A 25,562-nucleotide genomic window follows, 5' to 3' on the forward strand; every position below is an offset into this window, starting at 1 on the left:
CTAATCCCATCTCTGCCTCCACCTAGCTGTGTGTCCTTGAGCTCATTACTCACTGTTGCAAGGCCTCAGATTCTTCATCTCTAAAATGGAGTCAATGTCTGAATAAAATGTCTACATTTTACCTTGGTCTCTTTTACAATTCCTTTACCAGTGATAATTTTCTGTAGTTTCTTTTACAGTCTAAATACCCAGCTGTGTGGTGCAGGCTGGGTCTAATAAATAATCTTGTTGCAGAACATTTCCTGTGGAGCCATCTGTGTTGCTGTTAGCTGATCTCTATTATCAGAGATTATCCTTATGTGGCTGCAAAGGGCCACTTTCTGAGGAAGCTTTAATGGAATTATTTCCCAGGTTACAAGCTAACATTTCAACTGGCATATCCAAGGTAATGGTTTTGTGGTATGTTCTCAGTCTCTCCTCTTTGATTACATATGTATCTCCAGTGGTTGTCAGAGCTCCTTAATCAGAAAATGCTGCTAGGGGGTGATTTCTGTTTGAAGCAGTGATTCCTAAATTGACCTACAAACTGTTTGCAGCAGGATTACTTGGGGAGCTTAATAAAAATACAAATTCCAGGTCCTCACAGGCTGGAGTTCTGATTCAGAAACTGAAAAATCTGCATCGTTTTTTTTAAAGCCCTTTAGGTGATTCTGCCGCTTGGTCAGGTGTGTAGAAATACCTGAATACGTTATGTAGGGATTGTTATGTAGGGATAACAATCACTAATTGCAACAGAATTGTAAATTTAATCAGTTTCTTTGCCCTTATTTACAGAGATGCTTATAGTGTCACAGTTGAAGGAAAAACACGGTTCTATGGGCAACCTTATCTTTTCCATCTAGTCTGGTCATTACTTGTTCCGTGTACTATTTGAATAAGGTGTTGGTTGGTGTCTAATATGAAATAAGGTATAGAATAACATGTATCTTTCTGATAAGCATTATATTTTCCTTAATGCTATAAAAGTGAAATCTCACTGGCTGTTAATCGGTTTCTTATGTGTAAACTTTGAAGTTTGAAATGTGCCTTTTACTTTCTCTAGATTCGGCTTTTGACAATAAGGATCCTAAACCATTTTGAGGTTCGACTTCCAGAACTGATGGAGGTATTTTTGCTGTTCAATTTGGATAACTTTTTAAAAACATCACTTTTTTTTTTTAATTTCCGAAGTGATATTTTTACAGAAAATTCAAATACTGTTGTGTAAATATCATAAAAACTGAAATTGTTGTTGTAATTCTTAGTCCTGCCCACACTGAAAATTCACAGGTAATTGGTGAATATTCTTTCAGACCTTTTGTACACATGTACAATTTAAATGGCATCAGGGAGGTTTTGCCATATCAGTACCTCAGGCTTACCTCATTTCTTTTGAGGCTTAAAAGGATACTGCCCCGATACCAGAATTTAAAATATCTTATATAACAGTTCTTTGTTGATGGATGCTGAAGTGGATTGTTTGGAGTTTTGCAGCATTTCCAATAAAATAGTAATGAACATCCTTATGCTGATATATTTGAATAGGGAAATATTCCCATAATGCATATTACTACTTGTAGAAATTATAGAAGTAGAATTGTGTAAGTGGAAGTATATGTATACGTTTTTATTTGAACAAATGTTGCCAATCGATTTGAGTCATTCTGAGAATGAGTTTCCTGTTTTTTCCTTGTCATTTCTGTGCTAGACATTATTCTTAAATTAGATTCTAACAAAAAGTAAATAGTTTGAGGAAAAATGGATCATTTACCACAAGAAGTGTTGCTTATTTAATTTACAACATTAACATACCCCAGTTTTTCTTTTTGTTAGAACTTTGGTCACATTTCATGTTCTTTTTGCAAAATCAAAGTACTGACCTGCCTCCTTGGTTTTCTCCGTTCACTCAGGATGATGGGCTCTCAGAGCGTCAGTCTGCCTTGGCTATATTACGCCAGGCAGAACTTGTTCCAGCAACTGTGAGTGATTACAGAGAGAAGCTTCTTCATTTGAGAAAACTAAGACATGATATGGTGCAGGCTGCAGTCCCTGATGGGCCATTACAGGAGGTATAAAACAGTGTCTCAGGTTTTTAAACAATTTGTCCTTTTTGATCTGTTTAGCTGGCTTTTGGAAAGAGAAACATAGCAAGTAGTTAAAAAAAAGTTTTTTATTTAAGCTAGCTAGATAAATCTCCAGTTTCCTTAGGTATTTTGAATTAAATGGCTCTGCCAGCCTTTTCCACAGTGGAAATAACTGTCCTCCCTCTGAATACGGGCATAATATGTGAAAGTAGGTACAACAGAAGGGCTCAACATCCGGTTTAAGACCTGACATTCTTCTCCATGTGCTGCAGGATGTCAGGCCTCTTATCTTTTGTATTGGGGGTTTTTGTGCTTGACCCTTGAGGATGGATCACAGATCCCTTTGGGAGTAAGGCCAATGGAAGCGTTCCCTTTAGATCAGAGCATTTCTGCTCTTTACATGTTTTATATATTAGTGTCTTGTGTTAACGTTTCGTTTGGAAAAAGGGCTCTGCTGCTAAAATAGTAATAAACACCTCATTCCCAAATAATACTAAAACTACCATTCTATATGATGCCTCCCCAGCACATGGAGATATGAGTGATGGCAGTCATTCTCAAAGGTGACTGAGAAAACTTGAGACCCTCTGAACTGAATGCCTTTAATGTATAGTTTTGAAAACTCAGCCATCTGCTCACAGAGCCCCAGCTGCCATTCACAGTGTATATCGTCTTGGGCTCTTTGGTATCTGTATTTTACTGCTTGCTGTTCAGGTTTTATCTCACACGGTGATGGTAATAGCAGTGTTTGTTAGGTGGGAATTTAATCATGAGTCAGATCTGTTTATTCAAATGCTATATCCTTTGTGAACATCTGGAGTGAGTTTGAGTACTTCTGCTTTAGTGATTCTTCTTTGTTAAATAGCGAGTGACATTTTGGGGAGAGTCAGAAAATTATTATATGCCAAATTTTGGATTGGTACCTACAACTTGTTCCTTAAAGCACAAGCTTCTTTTTAACCTCTGATTGTCTGAGTTGGGATATTTATATTTCATGCGTTCTGTAGTTTATAGCCCATTTACTAAACTAGTTTGCTATAATCGCAGGTGCCACTTCGTTATTTATTAAGCATGTTGTATGTTAACTTCAGTGCCCTCTGGGATCCTGTTATTGAACTCATAAGGTAAGCATGGGTTAAAATGGATGAAGCCGTATGTGTTAACTATTGCAGAGTGATGGGGCCAGATTATACTCCTGCTAGGTGTGATTTAAATGAATGGGTGTGTATAGTATTTGTAGGTACCTTAAATCCTTTGTGGGACAAGGTGAAGGAAAAACGAACATTAGTTATTCTCTCTAATGTCAAGTATTTCAACATCTCAGATGTTATATGTATGTATCTTTGTGCATTGAAATAACTTCAAAGGACTTGCTCTGTCTATTTGATAGGATATATCTGTATGGTTAAATTTATTTTTTAATTTTTTTAATATGAAATTTATTGTCAAATTGGTTTCCATACAACACCCAGTGCTCATCCCAAAAGGTGTCCTCCTCAATACCATCACCCACCCTCCTCTCCCTCCCACCCCCCATCAACCCTGAGTTTGTTCTCAGTTTTTAAGAGTCTCTTATGCTTTGGCTCTCTCCCACTCTAACCTCTTTTTCTTTTTTTTTTTTCCTTCCCCTCCCCCATGGGTTTCTGTTAAGTTTCTCAGGATCCACATAAGAGTGAAAACATATGGTATCTGTCTTTCTCTGTATGACTTATTTCACTTAACATAACACTCTCCAGTTCCATCCACGTTGCTACAAAGGACCATAGTTCGTTCTTTCTCATTGCCACGTAGTACTCCATTGTGTATATAAACCACAATTTCTTTATCCATTTGCCAATTGATAGACATTTAGCCTCTTTCCATAATTTGGCTATTGTTGAGAATGCTGCTATAAACATTGGAGTGCAAGTGCCCCTATGCATCAGCATTCCTGTATCCCTTGGGTAAATTCCTAGCAGTGCTACTGTGGGGTCATAGGGTAGGTCTATTTTTAATTTTTTGAGGAACTTCCCCACTGTTTTCCAGAGTGGCTGCACCAGTTTGCATTCCCACCAACAGTGCAAGAGGGTTCCCGTTTCTCCACATCCTCTCCAGCATCTATAGTCTCCTGACTATATGTTCATTTTAGCCACTCTGACTGGCGTGAGGTGATATCTGAGTGTGGTTTTGATTTGTATTTCCCTGATGAGGAGCGACGTTGAGCATCTTTTCATGTGCCTGTTGCCCATCTGGATGTCTTCTTTAGAGAAGTGTCTATTCATGTTTTCTGCCCATTTCTTCTCTGGATTATTTGGTTTTCGGGTGTGGAGTTTGGTGAGCTCTTTATAGATTTTGGATACTAGCCCTTTGCCCAATATGTCATTTGCAAATATCTTTTCCTATTCCGTTGGTTGCTTTTTAGTTTTGTTGGTTGTTTCCTTTGCAGTGCAGAAGCTTTTATCTTTATGAGGTCCCAATAGTTCCTTTTTGCTTTTAATTCCCTTGCTATTGGGGATGTGTCAAGTAAGAAATTGCTGCGGCTGAGGTCAGAGAGGTTTTTTCCTGTTTTCTCCTCTAGGGTTTTGATGGTTTCCTGTCTCACATTCAGGTCCTTTATCCATTTTGAGTTTGTTTTTGTGAATGGTGTGAGAAAGTGGTCTAGTTTCATCCTTTTGCATGTTGCTGTCCAGTTCTCCCAGCACCATTTGTTAAAGAGATGGTCTTTTTTTCCATTGGATATTCTTTCCTGCTTTGTCAAAGATTAGTTGGCCATACTTTTGTGGGTCCAATTCTGGACTCTCTGTTCTATTCCATTGGTCTATTGTCTTTGTGCCAATACCATGGTGTCTTGATGATTACAGCTTTGTAGTAGAGGCTAAAGTCTGGGATTGTGATGCTTCCTGCTTTGGTTGTCTTCTTCAAAATTACTTTGGCTATTTGGGGCCTTTCGTGGTTCGATACAAATTTTAGGATTACTTGTTCTAGCTTCGAGAAGAATGCTGGTGCAATTCTGATTGGGATTGCATTGGATGTGTAGATAGCTTTGGGTAGTATTGACATTTTAACAATATTCTTCCAATCCATGAGCAGGGAATGTCTTTCCATTTCTTTATTCTTCAATTTCCTTCATAAGCTTTCTATAGTTTTCAGCATACAGATCTTTTACATCTTTGATTAGGTTTATTCCTAGGTATTTTATGCTTCTTGGTGCAATTGTGAATGGGATCAGTTTCTTTATTTGTCCTTCTGTTGCTTCATTATCAGTGTATAAGAATGCAGCTGATTTCTGTACCTTAATTTTGTATCCTGCGACTTTGCTGAACTCATGTATCAGTTCTAGCAGACTTTTGGTGGAGTCTATTGGATTTTCCATGTACAATATCATGTCATCTGCAAAAAGTGAAAACTTCATCTTTGCCAATTTTGATGCCTTTGATTTCCTTTTGTTATCTGATTGCTGATGCTAGAACTTCCAACACTATGTTAAACAACAGCGGTGAGAGTGGGCATCCCTGTCGTGTTCCTGATCTCAGGGGGAAAGCTCTCAGTTTTTCCCCATTGAGGATGATGTTAGCTGTGGGCTTTTCACAAATGGCTTTTATGATGTTTAAGTATGTTCCTTCTATCCCGACTTTCTCAAGGGTTTTTATTAAGAAAGGATGTTGAATTTTGTCAAATGCTTTCTCTGCATCAATTGACAGGATCATATGATTCTTATCTTTTCTTTTACTAATGTGATGTATCACATTGATTGATTTGTGAATGTTGAACCAGCCCTGCAGGCCAGGAATGAATCTCACTTGATCATGGTGAATAATTCTTTTTATATGCTGTTGAATTCTATTTGCTAGTATCTTACTGAGAATTTTTGCATCCATATTCACCAGGGATATTGGCCTGCGGTTCTCTTTTTTTTACTGGGTCTCTGCCTGATTTAGGAATCAAAGTAATGCTGGCTTCATAGAATGAGTCTGGAAGTTTTCCTTCCCTTTCTGTTTTTTGGAACAGCTTGAGAAGGATAGGTATTATCTCTGCTTTAAATGTCTGGTAGAATTCCCCAGGGAAGCCATCTGGTCCTGGACTCTTATTTGTTGGGAGATTTTTGATAACTGATTCCATTTCTTCACTGGTTATGGGTCTGTTCAAGCTTTCTATTCCTGTTTGAATTTTGGGAGTGTGTGGGTGTTTAGGAATTTGTCCACTTCTTCCAGGTTGTCCAGTTTGTTGGCATGTAATTTTTCATAGTATTCCCTGATAATTGTATCTCTGAGGGATTGGTTGTAATAATTCCATTTTTCTTCATGATTTTATCTATTTGGGTCCTCTCCCTTTTCTTTTTCAGAAGCCTAGCTAGAGGTTTATCAATTTTGTTTATTTTTTCAAAAAACCAACTCTTGGTTTCATTGATGTGCTCTGCAGTTTTTTTAGATTCTATATTATTTATTTCTGCTCTGATCTTTATTATTTCTCTTCTTCTGCTGGGTTTGGGGTGTCTTTGCTGCTCTGCTTCTATTTCCTTTAGGTGTGGTGTTAGATTTTGTATTTGGGATTTTTCTTGTTTCTTGAGATAGGTCTGGATTGCAATGTATTTTCCTCTCAGGACTGCCTTCGCTGCATCCCAAAGCATTTGGATTGTCGTATTTTCCTTTTCATTTGTTTCCATATATTTTTTAATCTCTTCTCTAATTGCCTGGTTGACCCATTCATTCTTTAGTAGGGTGTTCTTTAACCATTCTTTTGGAGGTTTTCCAGACTTTTTCCTGTAGTTGATTTCAAGCTTCATAGCATTGTGGTCAGAAAGTATGCATGGTATGATCTCAATTCTTGTATACTTATGAAGGGCTGTTTTGTGACCCAGTATGTGATTTGTCTTGGAGAATGTTCCATGTGCACTCGAGAAGAAAGTATATTCTGTTGCTTTGGGATGCAGAGTTCTAAATATATCTGTCAAGTCCATCTGATCCAATGTATCATTCAGGGCCCTTGTTTCTTTATTGCTCCTGTCTAGATAATCTATCCATTTCTGTAAGTAGGGTGTTAAAGTCCCCTGTAATTACCACATCCTTATCAATAAGGTTGCTTATGTTTGTGCGTAATTGTCATATATTTGGGGGCTCCTGTATTCGGCGCATAGACATTTATAATTGTTAGCTCTTCCTGATGGATAGACCCTGTAATTATTATATAATGCCCTTCTTCATCTCTTGTTACAGCCTTTAATTTAAAGTCTAGTTTGTCTGATATAAGTATGGCTACTCCAGCTTTCTTTTGACTTCCAGTAGCATGATAAATAGTTCTCCATCCCCTCACTTTCAATCTGAAGGTGTCCTCAGGTCTAAAATGAGTCTCTTGTAGACAGCAAATAGATGGGTCTTGTTTTTTTATCCATTTTGATAATCCTATTTTTTTTTTGGTTGGCACATTTAGTTCATATACATTCAGTTTTATTATAGAAAGATACGGGTTTAGAGTCATTGTGATGTCTGTAGGTTTCATGGTTGTAGTGATGTCTCTGGTACCTTGTCTCACAGGATCCCCCTTAGGGTCTCTTGTAGGGCTGGTTTAGGGGTGACGAATTCCTTCAGTTTTTGTTTGTTTGGGAAGACCTTTATCTCTTCTTCTATTCTAAATGGCAGACTTGCTGGATAAAGGATTCTTGGCTACATATTTTTTCTGTTCATCACATTGAAGATTTCCTGCCATTCCTTCTGGCCTGCCAACTTTCAGTAGATAAATCTGTCACTAGTCTTATCAGCCTCTCTTTATATGTTAGGACACGTTTATCCCTTGCTGCTTTCAGAATTTTCACTTTATCCTTGTATTTTGCCAGTTTGACTATGATATGTCATGCAGAAGATCGATTCAAGTCACATGAAGGACGTTCTCTGTCCCTCTTGGATTTCAGTGCTTTTTTCCTTCCCCAGTTCAGGGAAGTTCTCAGCTATGATTTGTTCAAGTACACCTTCAGCACCTTTCCCTGTCTCTTACTCCTCTGGAATCCCAATTATGCATGTTAGTACGTTTAGTTGTGTCACTTAGTTCTCTAATTCTCCCCTCATACTCCTGGATTTTTTTATATCTCTTTTTCTCAGTTTCCTCTTTTTCCATAATTTTATCTTCTAATTCACCTATTTTCTCCTCTGTCTCTTCAATCCAAGCTGTGGTCACCTCCATTTTATTTTGCAGCTCATTTATAGCATTTTTTAGCTCCTCCTGACTGTTTCTTAGTCCCTTGATCTCTGTAGTAATAGATTCTCTGCTGTCCTGTATACGTTTTTCAAGCCCAGCAATTCATTTTATGACTATTATTTTAAATTCATTTTCTGTTACATTACTTAAATCGTTTTTGATCAGTTCGTTAGTTGCCGCTACTTCCTGGAGTTTCTTTTGAGGAGAATTCTTCCGTTTCGTCATTTTGGATAGTCCCTGGTGTGGCACGGAACTGCAGGGCTCTTCCTCTGTGCTGTCTGGAGTAACTCGCGCTGGTGGGCAGGGCTGCAGTCAGACCTGATGTCTGCCCCCAGCCCACCCCTGGGGCCACAGTCAGACTGGTGTGGACCTTATCTTCCCCTCTCCCAGGGGTGGTGTGGCCCCTGTCTGGGCTACTTACACATTGCCAGGCTTGTGGTGCTGCTTAGATGGGATCTGGCGTATTAGCCTGGGCGGATCCGCAAGGTGCACAGGGGCTGGAGGGGCAGACTCAGCTCGCTTTGCCTTTGGTAGTCCGCTTCGGGAGGGGCCCCTCTTCCATGGGCCTCTTGTCTACGCTTGGCTCTAGAGAGTCCTCTGCTAGTCTTCTGGCGGTTTTCTGGGTTATTTAGGCAGATGTGGGTGGAATCTAAGTGGTCAGCAGGACGTGGTGAGCCCAGTGTCCTCCTATGCTGCCATCTTCCTCACCATGGTCTGTTAAATTTTTTTTACAGTGACAAGATAGTGTATAGTAATTGCAAAATTTTATTTATATATATTGAGTCAGTGAGCCAAACTTTAAACATGACTTTTTGAAACCTTAGGTGTCTAGTATCCAAGAGTCCCTTAGTTCTAAAAAGGACCTTAGTAATCACATAGAAATTACATATGTGGTGCTTCATATGTAGTCTGTCCTTTTGCAGACCTGTGTCTTCAGATGGTCTACTCTGCTTTTTGTCAGATTAGACATATATCATGTGTGACCTCTCAAAACCATAAGCATTAGTTCTTAGTTGACAGAAGTAGAATAAGCAAATCTCTTTACAATTTGGAACCAGTTTGCCTTTTACTGCCCTTCAAAACCATTGAAAACAAAGCCTTCTGACATCAACTTCATAATTTCACTTATTGTGCTTAAGGAAGAATCTGACATATGTGTTACTAATAGCCTGCTATCAAAAATGTTGGTTTCTCAATTGCTAAATGCCTTTCATGGTTCTCCATGGCTGGCTAGGCTGTCTTCCTGTTGGGTACATCTGTCTATCTGAAAACTGATTGATTTTTCATGGATAGTCAACAGCATATACAGTTCATGTCTTGTGTGATGATTATCCACCTTTGCCTAGCAGTCTGTACTTTGCCCAGGGGCATCCCTGTGGTTAGAGGGGCGGTGATGACTAGGAGTTGGAGACTGAACTTTGCTAAGAAGCCCTTTAATCTTGGCTGGCATGGGCCTCACACTTGCCCTCAGAATGCGGAAAAGTAGCCCAGGAGAAAGACAGGCAGAAGTCCAACCTGTGTCACTGTCTTTCCGTTGCTGCTCAGTAGAGCTGTTGGCTGAGACCTGCTTGAGTCTTTTCTGGCCCCTCGTCTGTTCAGGAACACACACACACACATTCAATCAACCTGCTGTAGTGACAAAACGGATGTTGGGCTGTGGCATTAGTAAAAATGATATCCAGTCTCTTAAAAAAAAAAAAAAAAAAAAAAAGACTCACTTGTGTCCCTGGCCAGGCACCACATGCTGATCAAGAAGGGCCAGACCTGCTCCTTCGAACTCCATAGTCTGTGACCCCAGAGAGCTAGGCCAGGCCTTTCCATGCTCCCAGCTGGGTGCCAGTAGATGTTTACTGCCTGCCTGGAGCCACCTGCTCAGGCACAAGTGAGAGTAAAATATTAGGAGCAGAAAAAAATATCATATTCTTAGACAAGTAATGACAGAAAGAGCATACACATTTTTTTAAATTTAATTTTTTTTTAAATTTACATCCAAATTAGTTAGCATATAGTGCAACAATGACTTCAGGAGTAGATTCCTTAGTGCCCCTTACCCATTTAGCCCATCCCCCCTCCCACACCCCCTCCAGTAACCCTCTGTTTGTTCTCCATATTTATGAGTCTCTTCTGTTTTGTCCCCCTCCCTATTTTTATATTATTTTTATTGCCTTTCCCTTATGTTCATTTGTTTTGTCTCTTAAAGTCCTCATATGAGTGAAGTCATATGGTATTTGTCTTTCTCTGACTAATTTCACTTAGCATAATACCCTCCAGTTCCATCCACGTAGTTGCAAATGGCAAGATTTCATTCTTTTTGATTGCCGAGTAATACTCCATTGTATATATGTACCACATCTTCTTTATCCATTCATCCATCGATGGACATTTGGGCTCTTTCCATACTTTCGCTGTTGTTCATAGTGCTGCTATAAACATGGGGGTGCATGTGTCCCTTTAAAACGGCACACCTGTATCCCTTGGATAAATACCTAGTAGTATTTATCCAGGGATTTATCTAGAGTACTTATCCAAGGATAAATTTATCCAGTATTTATCCCAGCAATTGCTGGGTTGTAGGGTAGTTTTATTTTTAGTTTTTTGAGGAACCTCCATACTGTTTTCCAGAGTGGCTGCACCAGCTTGCATTGCCACCAACAATGCAAAAGAGATCCTCTTTCTCTGCATCCTCGCCAACATCTGTTTTTGACTGAGTTGTTAATGTTAGCCATTCTGACAGGTGTGAGGTGGTATCTAGAGCTTAAACATTTTGAGATTATTGGTGCTAAGATACCAAATTATATAAACACTTATGTGATTCATCTGATTTCTCTTCAAATTCTGAAAGATATGTTTCATGTAGTTATTTTTTTTGCCTTTATGTCAATGATACGTATATTTTAATTTGGTAGAGGAAAACCAACACTTAAAAATTTTTTTAACGTTTTATTTTATTTTGAGAGGCACAGTGGAAGCAGGGGAGGGGTAGAGGGAGAGGGAGACACAGAATCTAAAGCAGGCTCCAGGCTCTGAGCTGTCAGCACATTCCCCGATGTGGGGCTCAAACCCACAAATGCGAGATCATGTCAGGCGCTTAACTGAATGAGTCACCCAGGCACCTCTGAAAGCCAACACTTTAAAGTTAGCTGAGTTTTTCTCCCGAGTCCTCTCCTTTCTTTAATGTGCCATACCTTGTACCTGATGCCCCGTTCACATTACTGTGCCTTTAAAAATAGTCTTCTTAGGGTGCCTGGGTGGCTCAGTCAGTTAAGCATTTGACTCTTGACTTTGGCTCAGGTCATGATCTCACAGTTGAGTGAGTTTGAGTCCCACATTGGGCTCTTCACTGACAGCGTGAAGGATTCTGTCTCTTTCCCTCTCTCTGCCCCTTCTTACTGTTTCTGTCTCTCTCAAAGTAAATATACTTAAACAAACAAACAAAAAAAAACAACAAAAAAAAAACAAAAAAAAACCTTTTTAGAGGGATCTATTTAGGTTTTAAAAAATATCCTTTAGGGGCGCCTGGGTGGCGCAGTCGGTTAAGCGTCCGACTTCAGCCAGGTCACGATCTCGCGGTCTGTGAGTTCGAGCCCTGTGTCAGGCTCTGGGCTGATGGCTCGGAGCCTGGAGCCTGTTTCCGATTCTGTGTCTCCCTCTCTCTCTGCCCCTCCCCTGTTCATGCTCTGCCTCTCTCTGTCCCAAAAATAAAAAAATAAAAAAAATAAAAAAAAAAAAGTTGAAAAAGGAAAAAAAAAATATCCTTTAGTACTTTATGACTATAAAAATAATTCCTCCTCAAAAAATTAAAAATAGAAATACCATGTGATTCAGTAATTCCACTACTGGGAGCACCTGGGGGGCTCAGTCAGTGTCCAACTCATTTTTTTTTTTTTAATGTTTATTTATTTTTGAGAGAGAGAGAGAGACAGAGTGGGAGCAGGAGAGGGACAGAGAGAGGGAGACACAGAATCCAAAGCAGGCTCCAGGCTCTGAGCTGTCAGCACAGAACCCAACACAGGGCTTGAACTCATGAACTGTGAGATCATGACCTGAGCTGAAGTTGCCTGCTTAACCAACTGAGCTATCCAGGTGCCCCAAATGTCCAACTCTTGATTTCAGCTCAGGTCATGATCTCACAGTTTGTGAGATTGAGCCTCATGTTGGGCTTTGCATTAACAACATGGAGCCTGCTTGGGATTCTCTCTCCCTCTCTCTCTGCCTCTCCCTCTCTCTCTTTCAAAATAAATAAATAAACATTAAAAAAAATATAATCGCACTACTAGGTATTTACCAAAGAAAACAAAAACATTAATTCAAAAATGTAGATGTTCACTGCAGTGTTATTTACAAGAGCCAAGATATGGAGGCAATCTAAGTGTCCATCAGTAGATGAGTGGGTAAGGAAAATGTGGTATATGTACACAATGGAATATTACACAGCCATAAAAAAGGATGAGATTGTGCCATTTGAAATAACATCAGTGGACCTAGAGGGTATTACGCTAAGTGAAATAAGTCAGACTGAGAAAGACAAATATATGATTCTACTTATAAGTGGAATCTTTAAAAAAAATGAATAAACAAAAAGCAGAATCAGACCTGTAAGTACAAAGAAAACCCTGATGGCAAGGAAAAAAAAAAGAAAAAAAAAAAAAAGAAAACAAAAAAACCTGATGGTTGCCAGAGGGGAGTGGGTGGGGGGTATGGGCAGCATGGGTGAAGGAGAGTGAGAGATACAGGTTTCCAGTTATGGAATCAGTAAGTTATGGGAATAAAAGGAATATGGTCAATGGTATTATAACAGCGATGTAATGGGGCAGATGGTAGCTACACTTGTGAGCACAGCATAATGTATAAACTTGTCAAATCACTAAGTTATACACCAGAAACTAATATTGTGTTTCAACTACACTGAAATTAGTAAAAATTCCTGCTCAGTGCAGGCATTTTGAAAAAATGTAAAAAAGTACAAAAGTTATTGAAGCCCTATATTCAAGGATAACCTAATTAAGTTGTAATTATATCCTTTCGCTTTTTTTTTTTCCTATGAGAGATCTTTTAAAAAGGATTATACCACGTATTTGTGATCTTTTCTCTTAGTTCTCATGCACATGAAATGGACAATAAGCAATTTTGGAAAGTCTACTATGAACATCTGGAAAAAGCAGCTCTACATGCTGGTATGTAAGGGGAAGTGAAAGGGAGGCTGGGGAAAAAAAGGCGGTTTAACTATTTAATTTTTTACTGCTTAATTGTGCATGAAATCGGGAAACAGAAATGAGTAATGTACTATCCTGATAACCTTTGGATATATTTTATTGTTTCCTCATATTACTAGAGCTAGAAACACCCTCACATGAGGAGACCCAGAGGACAAATGTTAACATTTCTCTAGTGGTTCCAATGACTTTTTTTCTTGCAGAGAAAGAGCTGCAAAATGATGTAAGAGATGAGAAGTCCATTGGAGATGAAAGTTGGGAGCAGCCTCAGGAAGGAGATGTTGGAGCTCTTTATCATGAGCAGTTAACATCAAAAACTGACTGTCAGGAAAGACTGGACCACACCAACTTCCGATTTTTGCTCTGGCGAGCTCTGGCAAAATTCCCAGAGAGGGTAGAGCCACGGTCCAGGGAGCTTTCCCCACTTTTCCTGAGATTTATCCAGTAAGTATTCCTTTCCAGGAATATGTCCCTGGTAGAGTATGAGGAAGAGAAGATGTGAAGTCTTAAACTCCCAAGTAGGCTGTTTTTTTAGTGTGTCCATCACATTTTCAAACCATTGGCTCATCTGTAAAGCACTGGCTCTCTCAGATAACAGCTAGGTTTTTTTTGCCACTTAATTTGACACCAGTTAAAATGTAACCATGCCACAAATGGTGTTAATAAAAATTCCAGGTTAAAAAAAAATTATAGGGGCAACTAGGTGGCTCAGTTGGTTAAGTGTCTGACTTCGGCTCAGGTCACGATCTCATGGTTCATGGGTTTGAGCCCCACATTAGGCTCTGGGCTGATAGCTCAGAGCCTGGAGCCTGCTTTGGATTCTGTGTCTCCCTCTCTGTCTGTCTCTCTCGCTCTCTCTCTCTCAAAAATAAACATTAAAATTTTTTTTATTTTAAATTAAAAAATATAAAAATAAAAATTCTGGGTTACAGGGGCGCCTGGGTGGCTCAGTCGGTTAAACATCCAACTTCAGCTCAGGTCATGGTTTCACAGTCTGTGAGTTTGAGCCCTGCATCCGGCTCTGTGCTGACAGCTTGGAGCCCGGAGCCTGCTTTGGATTCTGTGTCTCCCTCTCTCTGTGCCCCTCCCCCGTTCATGCTCTGTCTCTCTCTGTCTCAAAAATAAATAAACATTAAAAAAAATTTTTTGGGGGGGCGCCTGGGTGGCGCAGTCGGTTAAGCGTCCGACTTCAGCCAGGTCACGATCTTGCGGTCCGTGAGTTCGAGCCCCGTGTCAGGCTCTGGGCTGATGGCTCAGAGCCTGGAGCCTGTTTCCGATTCTGTGTCTCCCTCTCTCTCTGCCCCTCCCCCGTTCATACTCTGTCTCTCTCTCTGTCCCAAAAATAAACGTTGAAAAAAAAAAAAATTAAAAAAAAATTTTTTTTTAATTGCAGGTTACAAAATAAGAAAGGCTTGTTGAATTAGATTAGCATACAAAGGCCTTGTTATTTTTTGCCTTGTTGTTTCATTGCCTTTCTTGGGGCTTTAACGTGTTTTCCAGAAACCCAGCCCCAGCCACTGTGTTGTCAGTCTGCTTATGTTTCCTAGGATGCTGAGGGGGAATGTACTTTGTATGTTACTACAGAATAACAACTTTCTGGAGCATTGTTTTGTTTTGAGTAGATAGTTGGATGACTTTAAAACTCTAAAGATACGGGATGTGATGTACAGAACAGGACTAATCATCAACGAAGAGTATGTTTTATAGTAGTATTTCATTATATGGGAAAGTGTCATATGTGTAACTTAAGCAGGCTACAAACCACATCATGCTTGGCTTGCTCAAAGAACAGCAAGAAAGTCTGAGTGGCTATAGCAGTGACCCTGGGAGAAAATAGTTAAAGATTAGGCCAAAAACTTAACAGGAGACCAAATTGTGTAGGGCCTTCAAGTGACAGTAAAGGACTTGTTTTTTTTCTGTTAGTGAAATGGAAAGACAGCAGAAGGTTTAAACAGAGGTGACATGACTTAAGATTTCTTAAGGATTTTTCTAGCTGTCATGTCAAGAATAGACTGTGGGTCGGTCAGAGCAGATAGACCAGCTTCAGAGATTATAAAGTCCGGCAAGAAATGTGGGTGACTTGACCAAGGTTGTAGTGGTACAGCTGATGAGGGGTGGTTGAATTCTGCATATTCTTGGAAAGATTTCACGTCAGTAAAATATGTTTGGGGGGGATTACACTTAGAACAGCCTGTGCAATTTGGTCAGCCAACAGATCAGACGTGTAGGTGTTTGGGGGAAAAGGGGGAATCAACATTCCCCATCAAAGGGGGAAGGTGAAAGGGGAGGAATTGGGGATGTCTCTAAGGTTTTGAGCTGAGCGACTGGAAGAAGAGAGTCACCATTTACTGAGATTGGGAGGAAAGCACAGGTTTGCGGATTTGTGGGGGAGATCAGGAGTTCATTTTTCTAGGTGTATGTTTGGGATACTGAATAGCCATCTAAGTAGGGATGTTGAATAGGCAGTTGAATTTGAAGTTTAAAGTTGGAGGGAAAGGTTTGGCCTAAAGATTATAAATTGAGAATCATCAGTATACACATGATTTTTAAATCGTGAGACCAGGAATGAAGCTACACCTAAGGTGTAAATGTAGACAGAGAAGACTTCCAAGGACTGATAGCCGAGATTTAGAAGTTGGGAGATAAGGAGCCAGCAAAGGAAGCCAGAAAGAGTGAGAGAAGAACCAAGACCATGTAGCATCCCAGGTGCCACGTGAAGAAAGCATTTTGAAGAGGGAGTAATTAGTTGGATCATACATGTCTGAGATGTCAGTCAGATAAAGCAGAAGAATTGATCATTGGCTTTAGAAGGCATCTTAACAAGAGTTGTTTTGGTTAACCTGGTAGGGATGAAAGCCTGATTAAAATCAGCTTAAAAAGAAACAAAACTAAAAATGAAAACAGCAAGTGTGGATAGTTCTTGTAAAAAAGAAGCAGACAGGTGGAGGGTGATGTGGGAGTGGAGAGAGCTGCTATTAGTAGGTTGCTGTTTAATATTTAAGCAGCGCACCTCTGTGTAATGCTGGTGTTGTGAATGATCCAGAAAGGAGGGAAAATTTGTAATGTAAGAGAGGGAATAAAATTGCTGGAGTCATGTCTTTGAATAGTTAAGATAGGATCCAGTGCATAAGTAGAAAAGTTTATATGAATAATTCATTCTGGCAAAGGTTACAAAGATTCAGGCAGGTCAGTAGGTTCCATGGTGGAAGAGTAATGATTTTTTCACCTAATTCTTCAGGCTTCAATTTATTTATAGCATGACAACGATATTTAGCTTCCCTGCCTTGTTTTGAAGATCATATAAAATAATGTTTATCAGTTGTTTTGTGCGCTACAAAGAGCTATACATATGGAAGCAAGTACTAATGGTGTTAACAGGAAATAAATTTCCTGCTCTGTTAATTTTCTAAATTTTTCCCTAAAGAAAGAAAGGGATTACTAATAGATTCCTGGGGATGGAGAGAGGAGCCTGTAACAAGATGTCATTTCTGAGTTTAAGAAGACTTAGAGACTATAGATAAACAATATTTTTTTAAAAGATACACAATTTAAAAAATATTTAACATTAGTTGGCAATGATTACCTGTGGCAAATACTTTTATAGATGATCCAAACTAATGGAAAATGCAAATGTCACCTTTCATTTTGACTTTGAAATATATTATGGGCTTTTTATTTTATTTTTTTACTAGAAATTTACATTTCTAAATATGTTTCCAACAATTCAGTGTTAGAACTAATTTGTGAATCCCTTGTAAACAAACATTCTTTGAGAAGAACCAAACCAGAGGCAGGAGTGACTAACAATGACGATACCTTGATAACAGGTGACATCTAAAGAGTCCCTGCTGTGTGCTAGAAGCACTCTTGTGAGTGCTCCGTGTGAATTATCTTACTTAACAAACACTAGTGAACATGCTGTGCATGGAGATATAGTTTAAAATTTATGTTCTATATGGTTAACTGAGTGTTGGGATTATAGTGGGGGTGCTGTTCAGTAGATGATGGTATGGTTTGTAACCGACACAGCAACCTTGTTCATTTTATGTATTCGTCTGCCTGGTAGGTATCAAGTGCTAGATCCTGCTGGCTGAAAATACAGAGTTGACTATAGTAAAGTGTCCCAGCTCTCCAGGGCTAGTTTCGTGTATTCACCTGGAGTTTAACGTGTGTTGACCTGGAGTGTCTTCCAGGTGTGCTGGGAGGGTGCTACCCTCAAACATGTTATTTTATCAGTGTATTTTTGAGTGCAGACTTTAAAGCCTGTCTGATCGATTTCCTTGTGTCTGTAGCCCAGTGCCGTCCATGCACAAAACAGACCACAAATGAACAAGTTGTTGGATGATGGAATTAAAATGACTCAAAAGCAATGCACTCTGTGGCAGCCTTCAAGATAATATTAGTTACTTCAAATATCAGACCAAAATTAAAGGGATGGAATCTAATAAAAACAAACGTGAATAGGAATTGGATAAGCTTAGTTTAAAGAGGCAAAACACAAATACTTTGTGATTTTCATTACCTGGACATTCAGTTTGAGTCTGTGTCATGCTGTGTCTGCCCCTGAAAGCAATGGAGTTGACAGTCCACCTGTCTTACCAGACCACGTCCAGAGGACTGAATTTTGCTGTGGCACTATATTTGCAAAAGGACATTGGCAAAGTACAGTGGGTCTGGGTGAAAGTGACTGGCATGGTCTTAGTGCTATGCTTTCCTTATTTAATAAAATCCACCCCTATACCCACCTCCCCCAGTTACGGTTCCAGAGGCAGAGAAGAGAGACTGATTTCAGCTCAGGCCAAAAGAGATTTTTCAAATATTTTTAACAGTGTAACAGTGGGATTTTAAAAGTGTAACTGCAATTAATGGTAGGTTTGCCAAACCAGGTACTTAAGAGGGGCTGAATAAGAAAGAATAATGTGAGGAGGTTTGGCTAAGGTGCCCCTGGTGACTCTTCATTGTGTGACTCTGAACCGTGGACGTACATCCATCTGTCACAAACAGAATTAGGACAACTCCGCTTCATCTCTTTCCACTGTAGCAACGAGTATTACCCAGCAGACCTGCAGGTCGCTCCCACCCAGGATCTGCGCAGGAAAGGGAAAGGGGTGGCCGCGGAGGAGACTGAAGAGGAACCCGATGCTGGAGATGACGAAGAGCTGGGGGAAGAAGCGGTGCCCATGGGTGAGCCCTCACAGAAGAAAAAGACCAGAAGAGCTGCAGCAAAGTAAGTTCAACATTGCTGGAAGATCACAGATCCAGGGTTCTGGGAGAAACGGGAAGAGACCTCTGATGGCCTAAGTGTGACATAGCCTTGGACAAGACGAACCACTCAGATAATTACTCAGAGAAGTGCTGCATCGCCTTGTGATTTTCTTTTGCAGCCCAAAGAAACCTGCCAGTTTTCTGAGTTTTTTGGTTGCTTATTATTACTTATTTTGCCCCTGACTTGAGTTGTCGGGATTTTGGGGGTCATCTAATCATAAGTGCTTTTTATCGACAAGAGCAATGGTCCTCGAGTGGTTGAATGCTCTTTGATCTTTGCCCTTCACTCTCATGGCACCAGGGTGTTATTTTGTGTGCTAGGGGAACACGTAATGGAACATCTCTTATAAATCTGTCAGCGCTTTTGCCTTTTGACTTGTCCCTACCCCTTGCCCCCATTACATTCTCTTTCCTGTCATCTGGGGTGTTCACTTACGTAAATTGTTAAGAAACCTCAGAAAAAGTAGAAGTGATCAGGCTTTCAGAAGTTACTGCAGCTTCCTTGAAGACTGTCTGCATTGAGGCTGCAAGGATCCAGTGTATTGGTGCTACCGTGTTATTTTAGCACTTTATAAATCTCAAACTGATCTGCCTATTTGTTCAGTCTTCCCATGAGCCTTTTATTGGTTCATTCAGCAGCTGTTCTGAGTGCATTTTGTTAAGTGTTGGGCTTCAAAGCTACACAGGAAGCACAGTCTAATGCCTGGTCAAATTTTTTTTTATAGAAGAAGTATTTTTAAAGGAGTTTTAGGGCAGGACAAATCCAAAAACAACAACGACAAAAACTGAGTTCTAGGATCATAGCGAAAAATGACTTAATTCTATCACAAAGAGAAGATTGTTACAAAGGAGAGGGCCCCACTGAAGCTGAAAGATGAAAGAAAGCCTGCTGGGCAGCTAGGGCAGGGAAGGACTTGGCAGCTAATGGAAATAGTGTGAGAGCGCCTGGGTGGCTCAGTCAGTTAAGTGTCTGACTCTTGATTTCGACTCACATCATGATCTCACCTGAGTTGGTGAGTTCGAGCCCTGCATCTGGCTCTTTGCTGACAGTGCAGAGCCTGCTTGGGATTCTCTCTCTCTCTCTCTCTCTCTCTCTCTCTCTCTTTCCCTCTCTCTTCCTCCCTCCCTCTCTCCTTCTCTCCTCCCTCCCCCTCTCTCTTTTTGCCCCTCCTCCCCTGTGTTCTCTCTCTCTCTCTCAAAATGAATGAATGAATGAATGAATGAGATAGTGTATAAAGCATAGGGGCAAGAAAGAGTGTGGCCATGCTTCCTGAAACTAGTTCCTTTTGTTTCTACCTTCTCATAACTCTGAGCGTTCTGTCCCCTACTACTTTCTCCAAGACCAAGATTGCTGTTTTCTTCTTCGTATCCTCAGCACACAGCTAGCAAAAGATTAGTCCTCGTATTTCTTTGTTGAATAAATGAATAAGCTACTTATCCAGTCATACCTCTTTCTTTCTTACCTCTGGACCTTTGCTGTGTCCTCCCCTCTTTCTGCTGTGCCCTTGCCTCACACCTGCCAACTGAAATTCTACTCATGCTTCCAGAAACTGTTCTGTGCTACTTCTTTACGGAAGCTTGTCCTGTCTTTTAAACTGAAAGTTCTCTTAACTCAGCTTCAGACTCAGAACAGCCATTTCATGCCTCTATCATGGTGCTTCTCCTTGCCTTGGATATTAATGAATTTTTTATAGATCTGCCATATAAATCAGAATGTCTTTTAAGGATAAGGTTCACGTCTTAATTTTTCTGCCCCCTGTAGCCAAACTTAGAATATTGCTAACATACACCAGTTAAAATGTGAGGGGGGGCGCCTGGGTGGTTAGGTCAGTTAAGCATCTGACTCTTGATTTCAGTTCAAGTCTTGATGTCAGTGTTGTGAGTTCAAGCCCCTCACTGGGCTTCACACTGGTTGTGGAGCCAACTTAAAAAAAAAAAAAAAAAAGGAAAAGAAAATTTGAGTAAATTGGTACTCACATTCCTGTGTCATCTCAATAAATTCATAGTCCCGAGTTTGTAATCCTTCATGGAACATGGTCCTTGCTAGCAAGTATTTATTGAGAACATACAAATTGGTTCCTGTTTTCTTTGGCTCTTTAAGGCCACATGGAGCATAAAAAAATAATACATGTTGGGGGGAAGGAGTAGATATTTTCAAAGAAAATTTTAAAAGTTTATTTGTAAAACTGTAAGGAAGGGCTCAGTGATAAGTATATATGGACATTGTATCAGACTTCTCTAGAGAAGCAGACCAACAGAATGAAGGTGTGTGTGTGTGTGTGTGTGTGTGTGTGTGTGTGTGTGTGTGTGTGTGTGTGTGTAAAGATTTATTTTAACAAATTGGCTCGTGATTATGGGAGCCAGCAGGTCCAGAATTTGTAGGGCAAAATGGCAAGCTAGAAACTTAGGCAAGATTTGGTGTTGTAGTCTTGAGCACAAAATTCATAGACTGGGATTTCTATGTCACAATTTTACGGCAGAATTCCTTCTCTGAGAAATATCTGTTTTTGCTCTTAAGGCCTCATTGAATGAGTCCGATCCACATTATTGAGGGTAGTCTCCTTTATTTAAAGCCAACCGATTTTGTCAACATCTACAAAATACTTGCAACACCTAGATTAGCGTTTCATTACATAACTGACTGCTGTAATTTACACAGGTGGACACATAAGACTAACCATCACAGGCATGGAAGCTAAATGTAAGCACGAGTGCTACCCTTATCCCCATTTCTCCGTAATATGTAAAGAGGTCCTAACTTCAAGATTACTTTCTCTGTTAATAGAGTCCCGTAGGACTTTTACAGTTTTGCATTCTTTTGCCCGGGAGCAGAGGAGGAGCACTGTTTACTAAACTCTTAGGAGCAGAGTCCCCACAAGTTTGGTTCAATCCTTGCAGGAAATCCAGGAGGTGGTATCTTTGCCTGGATGAGGAAACTGAGACTCTGAAACATTAAGTCGCTTTCCCCAAAGTCAGTATCACCTGTGCAGCATGGTTTCTATCTCTCTTCACTTCTCCCTGCTTTTAGTCTTGAAATAGGCAGATAAAACCTCTTCAAATCGGAACGTTTGTTCATTCAGGTTTTTTTTTTAAGCCCTATACAGCTTATAAATTATACACAGAGAGAAAACAGTTTGTTTCCCAAGTACTATTTTAAAGCCTCATTGGGGCACCTGGGTGGCTCAGTCGAAGTGTCCAACTTCGACTCAGGTCATGATCTCACTGTTCCCAAGTTGGAGCCTCACGTCGGGCTCTGTGCTGACAGCTCAGAGCCTGGAGCCTGCTTCAGATTCTGTGTCTCCCTCTCTGTCTCTGCCCCTCCTGCTCTCGTGCTCTGTCTCTGTCTCTCTCTCAAACAAACATTAAGAAAAAAAAATTTTTTAAAGCCTCATGAAGCCTATGGATTAGGAAGTTGAGCGAGTCACTGAGCTCTCTTCTCAGCCTCTTTTATTGGATGTAGTGGATGATCTGAGTGGCTTGGAGGCAGTCCCATATCCATATTTAACTTTTGACCACAGAATATTGTTCTTTCTTACTCCTTCTTGGTAACCAAGAGTCATGGTTACCCAAACATGGACCTCTGTTTCCTGACATCAGTGTTCATGTTATATGAAAGTGAGGAAGATTATATTTCACCACCTTCTTGTCTACTGCATCGAAACTAGACAAGGAATCATTTCAGAAATTACCTGTGTTCAACTTTGCAATGTATTGCTGTTTGATTACTTCCCATGTTTGGTTAATTTAAACCATTCGAAGCACATCCTGAATGATTTTCTGGGGGAGAGCCTAGATTTCAAAGGAAGGCCTGCGTGAGATTGAGAATTTCTGTAGAATAATTTCCTAAATGCAAATAATTAAAACTTGTTTGTGAGTTAACAGTGAAACCATAGTCAAGGTGTTTGGCATAGTTGTCAGAGAGACTAAAATTGGTGGGCACTATCATCTTAAGAAAATCTCTGTTCTTTAATTTTGTGTTGCCTGTGGTTTTTGTTTTTTGTGTTTTTAGGCAGTTAATTGCTCATTTGCAAGTTTTCTCAAAGTTTTCAAATCCACGAGCCTTATATCTAGAATCCAAATTATATGACCTGTATCTTCAGGTAAGTAAAATAAATTCTTGCCACTATAATTCTTTGTGAAATTTTCTCTTGTCATTTACTTTATCAGAATAACTTTTAGGTTTTTAATAATTGTTAATAAATAGGGCCTATGGCTACCTTTCCAGTACAATGTTTTAAAAGTTAATAATTATTTTCTGTATCTTGAGAAACAGTTTTAGACAGTACTGATTTTGTTGGTATTAAAGACATCTTGGGTAACATTGATCAGCTGTATTAACAATGGGTTTGTGCCAAAAGAAGCTAACTACTTTTCCTTTTACATAAATTGGTCTTACGGAGTGCTGGAATTTCAGGATCTGTTAGATTGAGTGAAAGCTGATAGTTGGAACAAGAATCTGTTGCAGTCACAATATATGATCTTCAGTTGCAGAAAAGATTGTAGACGAAATTTAATGCCAGAAGCTGAGTAAGCATTGGTTGTCATTCTAGGCCATAAGAGGAAACAAAATTTCCTTTTTTCATTTGGATGTTTCTTAACAGGGGACTTATATGATTTCAGCAGAATTTATCTTCATTCTGTCCATAACTCACATATAACTTCCCATGGTATATGTGACTTCATTAATTTATTCTATAAAATATCACTCTTAGCTGTTGCTACATCAGGATCAAATGGTGCAGAAAATAACCCTGGATTGTATAATGACATATAAGCATCCACATATCCTCCCTTACAGGTAAGTTACTTGAAGCTAAAGAAGTGCTGTTTCTTTGGCTGATTTTTATCTTTCTACCTGAGAGCCTTTCTAAAATAATTTTCTGAAGGCCTAGGAAATTTCCCTCTTTTCTACCATAATCATAATGCTATTTTCAAGTAATAAATGAAAACTGAAAGTATATTTGTGTGTTAAGAGTGATTCTTCATCAGTAATAAGGTAGGAAAGAGAATATTAATTGATATGTGTTGAGAAGGTTATACCATGTTGCTTCAGTAACGCCAAAATCTTGGTGATTACGCAGGGAATCATAATGATCACTCTCTGTAAGAACTAAGGAAAGCTTTTGTATGAATCTCTTTTAAACAGCTGAGTTATTGACTGTTACTTCCTTATAGTCACTTTTACCTTTTAAAATTTGAAAGCCTGTCATTTTGTGAAAATTTTCCTTTGTGGATATCAACCACAATATGGGTATTCTTAATACCTGTTTCAGTTTTTTGGATTACTGTACTATATTGCATTTTTTAAAGGTACCATTGATTATTAAATGATGATTTGTGCTGTATTCTATTTTTAAAGGGAAAACTTACAAAGATTGCTTGAAGACCGAAGCTTTAAGGAAGAGATAGTGCATTTTAGCATTTCTGAAGATAATGCAGTAGTGAAAACAGCCCACCGAGCAGATCTGTTTCCCATTCTGATGAGGTATTTATACTGTTTACAACTGATTTTTTTAAGTTGATCACAAAAACAGTTGTGAATGGAGTATTATGATTCTTTCATTTATAATCATATGATTATTCCTTCAGTTATAATTTTTTCAATTATAATGGAATATTTCACTTTTTATTTTATTTTGATTTTTTTTTAATTGGACCTTTTGGAGAAGTCAAATTGTTATAGAAACTTACTTGAAAATAATTTGTCCCTGGGGCATCTGGGTGGCTCAGTTGCTTAAGAGTCCCAATTCTTGGTCTCGGCTCAGATGGTGATCTCACAGTTTGTGAGTTCAGGCCCTGCAGTAGGCTCACACAGTGGTGGTGTGGAGCCTGCTTGGGATTCCCCCCCACCCCTCTCTGTCCTTCCCCTGCTTGCATTCTCTCTCTCAAAATAAATAAATAAACTTTAAGATAAGATATAAAATAAACTTTGTCCCTAACATAAAGAAAGATCTTGCCGTGGAGTTATTTTAATAATAATGTTAAAATTAAATCCAGTATTCCTCTAAATTTTATTGAGAAATAGGAAATATAATTCATTCATTTGGTATGTAACTAATTATGATTATAAAAGCTATTGATTTTTGGTGTTGATAATGTAACCATCCACAGTACAGACCTTTGTTATATTCGTTTTAATAGTTTTCATTGGATTTTCTTGGTTGAAAAAGTAATCGTTAATAACAGTCATTAAATTATTAGTCTGCTGTTTAAAAAAAACTCTTTAAGGTTCCGTTTTACTCGAAATAAAGTAGAAGGTCCTCACTCCTCCTTCGAGGGCCTGGTATGACCTCCCTGCAGCCTGCCTGTCCAGCCACATGGTTTCCATTCACTGCCCCCCTCAGAGCCCACTTCCAAGTCTGTGGACCTGCTCATCTCTGTGCTCATAACACAAGTTGGCTAACTCTTCTTCTTCACTCAGTCTTCTCTCCGATGTCATGTTGTCAGGATGCCTTCCTCGACCACTTTGTGTAAAATCGCACCTTCCTCTAACCACCCTTTAGTCCCCTGCCTCGCTTTATTTTTCCTCATAATTGTCTGGCATATCCTCTTTCTTAACACTTGTCTCCCCTGACAGAAGGTACTCCATGGCCTGTAGTAAATGTTAGTCAAATTAATTTCGTCTTTTATGGTAAAAACAAACAAGCCTTATTTTTTCTGTTTTTTAAATTTACATATCACCTACACAGAGTAGAAGAATGAACTGTGGTGGTAGTGGTTGTGGTTATCCTTGTCTTGCTGCCGTATTTAACAGTAATGCTGCTAGAGCAGCCCTTCTTGAAGTGTAGTCTGCCCCTTCTTGGCGGGGGCTGTCGCTGAGATGCTCTCAGGCGGTCTTTGAGGTTAAGACTTT

The 25,562-nt window shown here is 39.5% G+C and overlaps 1 protein-coding gene across 2 annotated transcripts in view; it reads left to right on the forward strand.

The window, feature by feature from the left end:
* UTP20 (UTP20 small subunit processome component) overlaps nucleotides 1-25,562 on the forward strand; it is a 108,718-nt gene that overhangs the window by 25,294 nt on the left and 57,862 nt on the right. For both annotated transcript variants that reach the window (XM_006933978.4, XM_019835403.2), the window contains exons 16-25: nucleotides 235-385; nucleotides 1,043-1,105; nucleotides 1,890-2,048; nucleotides 3,111-3,187; nucleotides 13,326-13,405; nucleotides 13,648-13,888; nucleotides 18,486-18,671; nucleotides 22,719-22,809; nucleotides 23,422-23,507; nucleotides 24,069-24,194. In XM_006933978.4, coding sequence (XP_006934040.1) covers nucleotides 235-385; nucleotides 1,043-1,105; nucleotides 1,890-2,048; nucleotides 3,111-3,187; nucleotides 13,326-13,405; nucleotides 13,648-13,888; nucleotides 18,486-18,671; nucleotides 22,719-22,809; nucleotides 23,422-23,507; nucleotides 24,069-24,194 — 1,260 coding nt within the window. The remainder of the gene's footprint in view (nucleotides 1-234; nucleotides 386-1,042; nucleotides 1,106-1,889; nucleotides 2,049-3,110; nucleotides 3,188-13,325; nucleotides 13,406-13,647; nucleotides 13,889-18,485; nucleotides 18,672-22,718; nucleotides 22,810-23,421; nucleotides 23,508-24,068; nucleotides 24,195-25,562) is intronic.

The sequence above is a fragment of the Felis catus genome, chromosome B4 (assembly GCF_018350175.1).
Source record: "Felis catus isolate Fca126 chromosome B4, F.catus_Fca126_mat1.0, whole genome shotgun sequence".
Lineage (NCBI taxonomy): Eukaryota > Metazoa > Chordata > Mammalia > Carnivora > Felidae > Felis > Felis catus.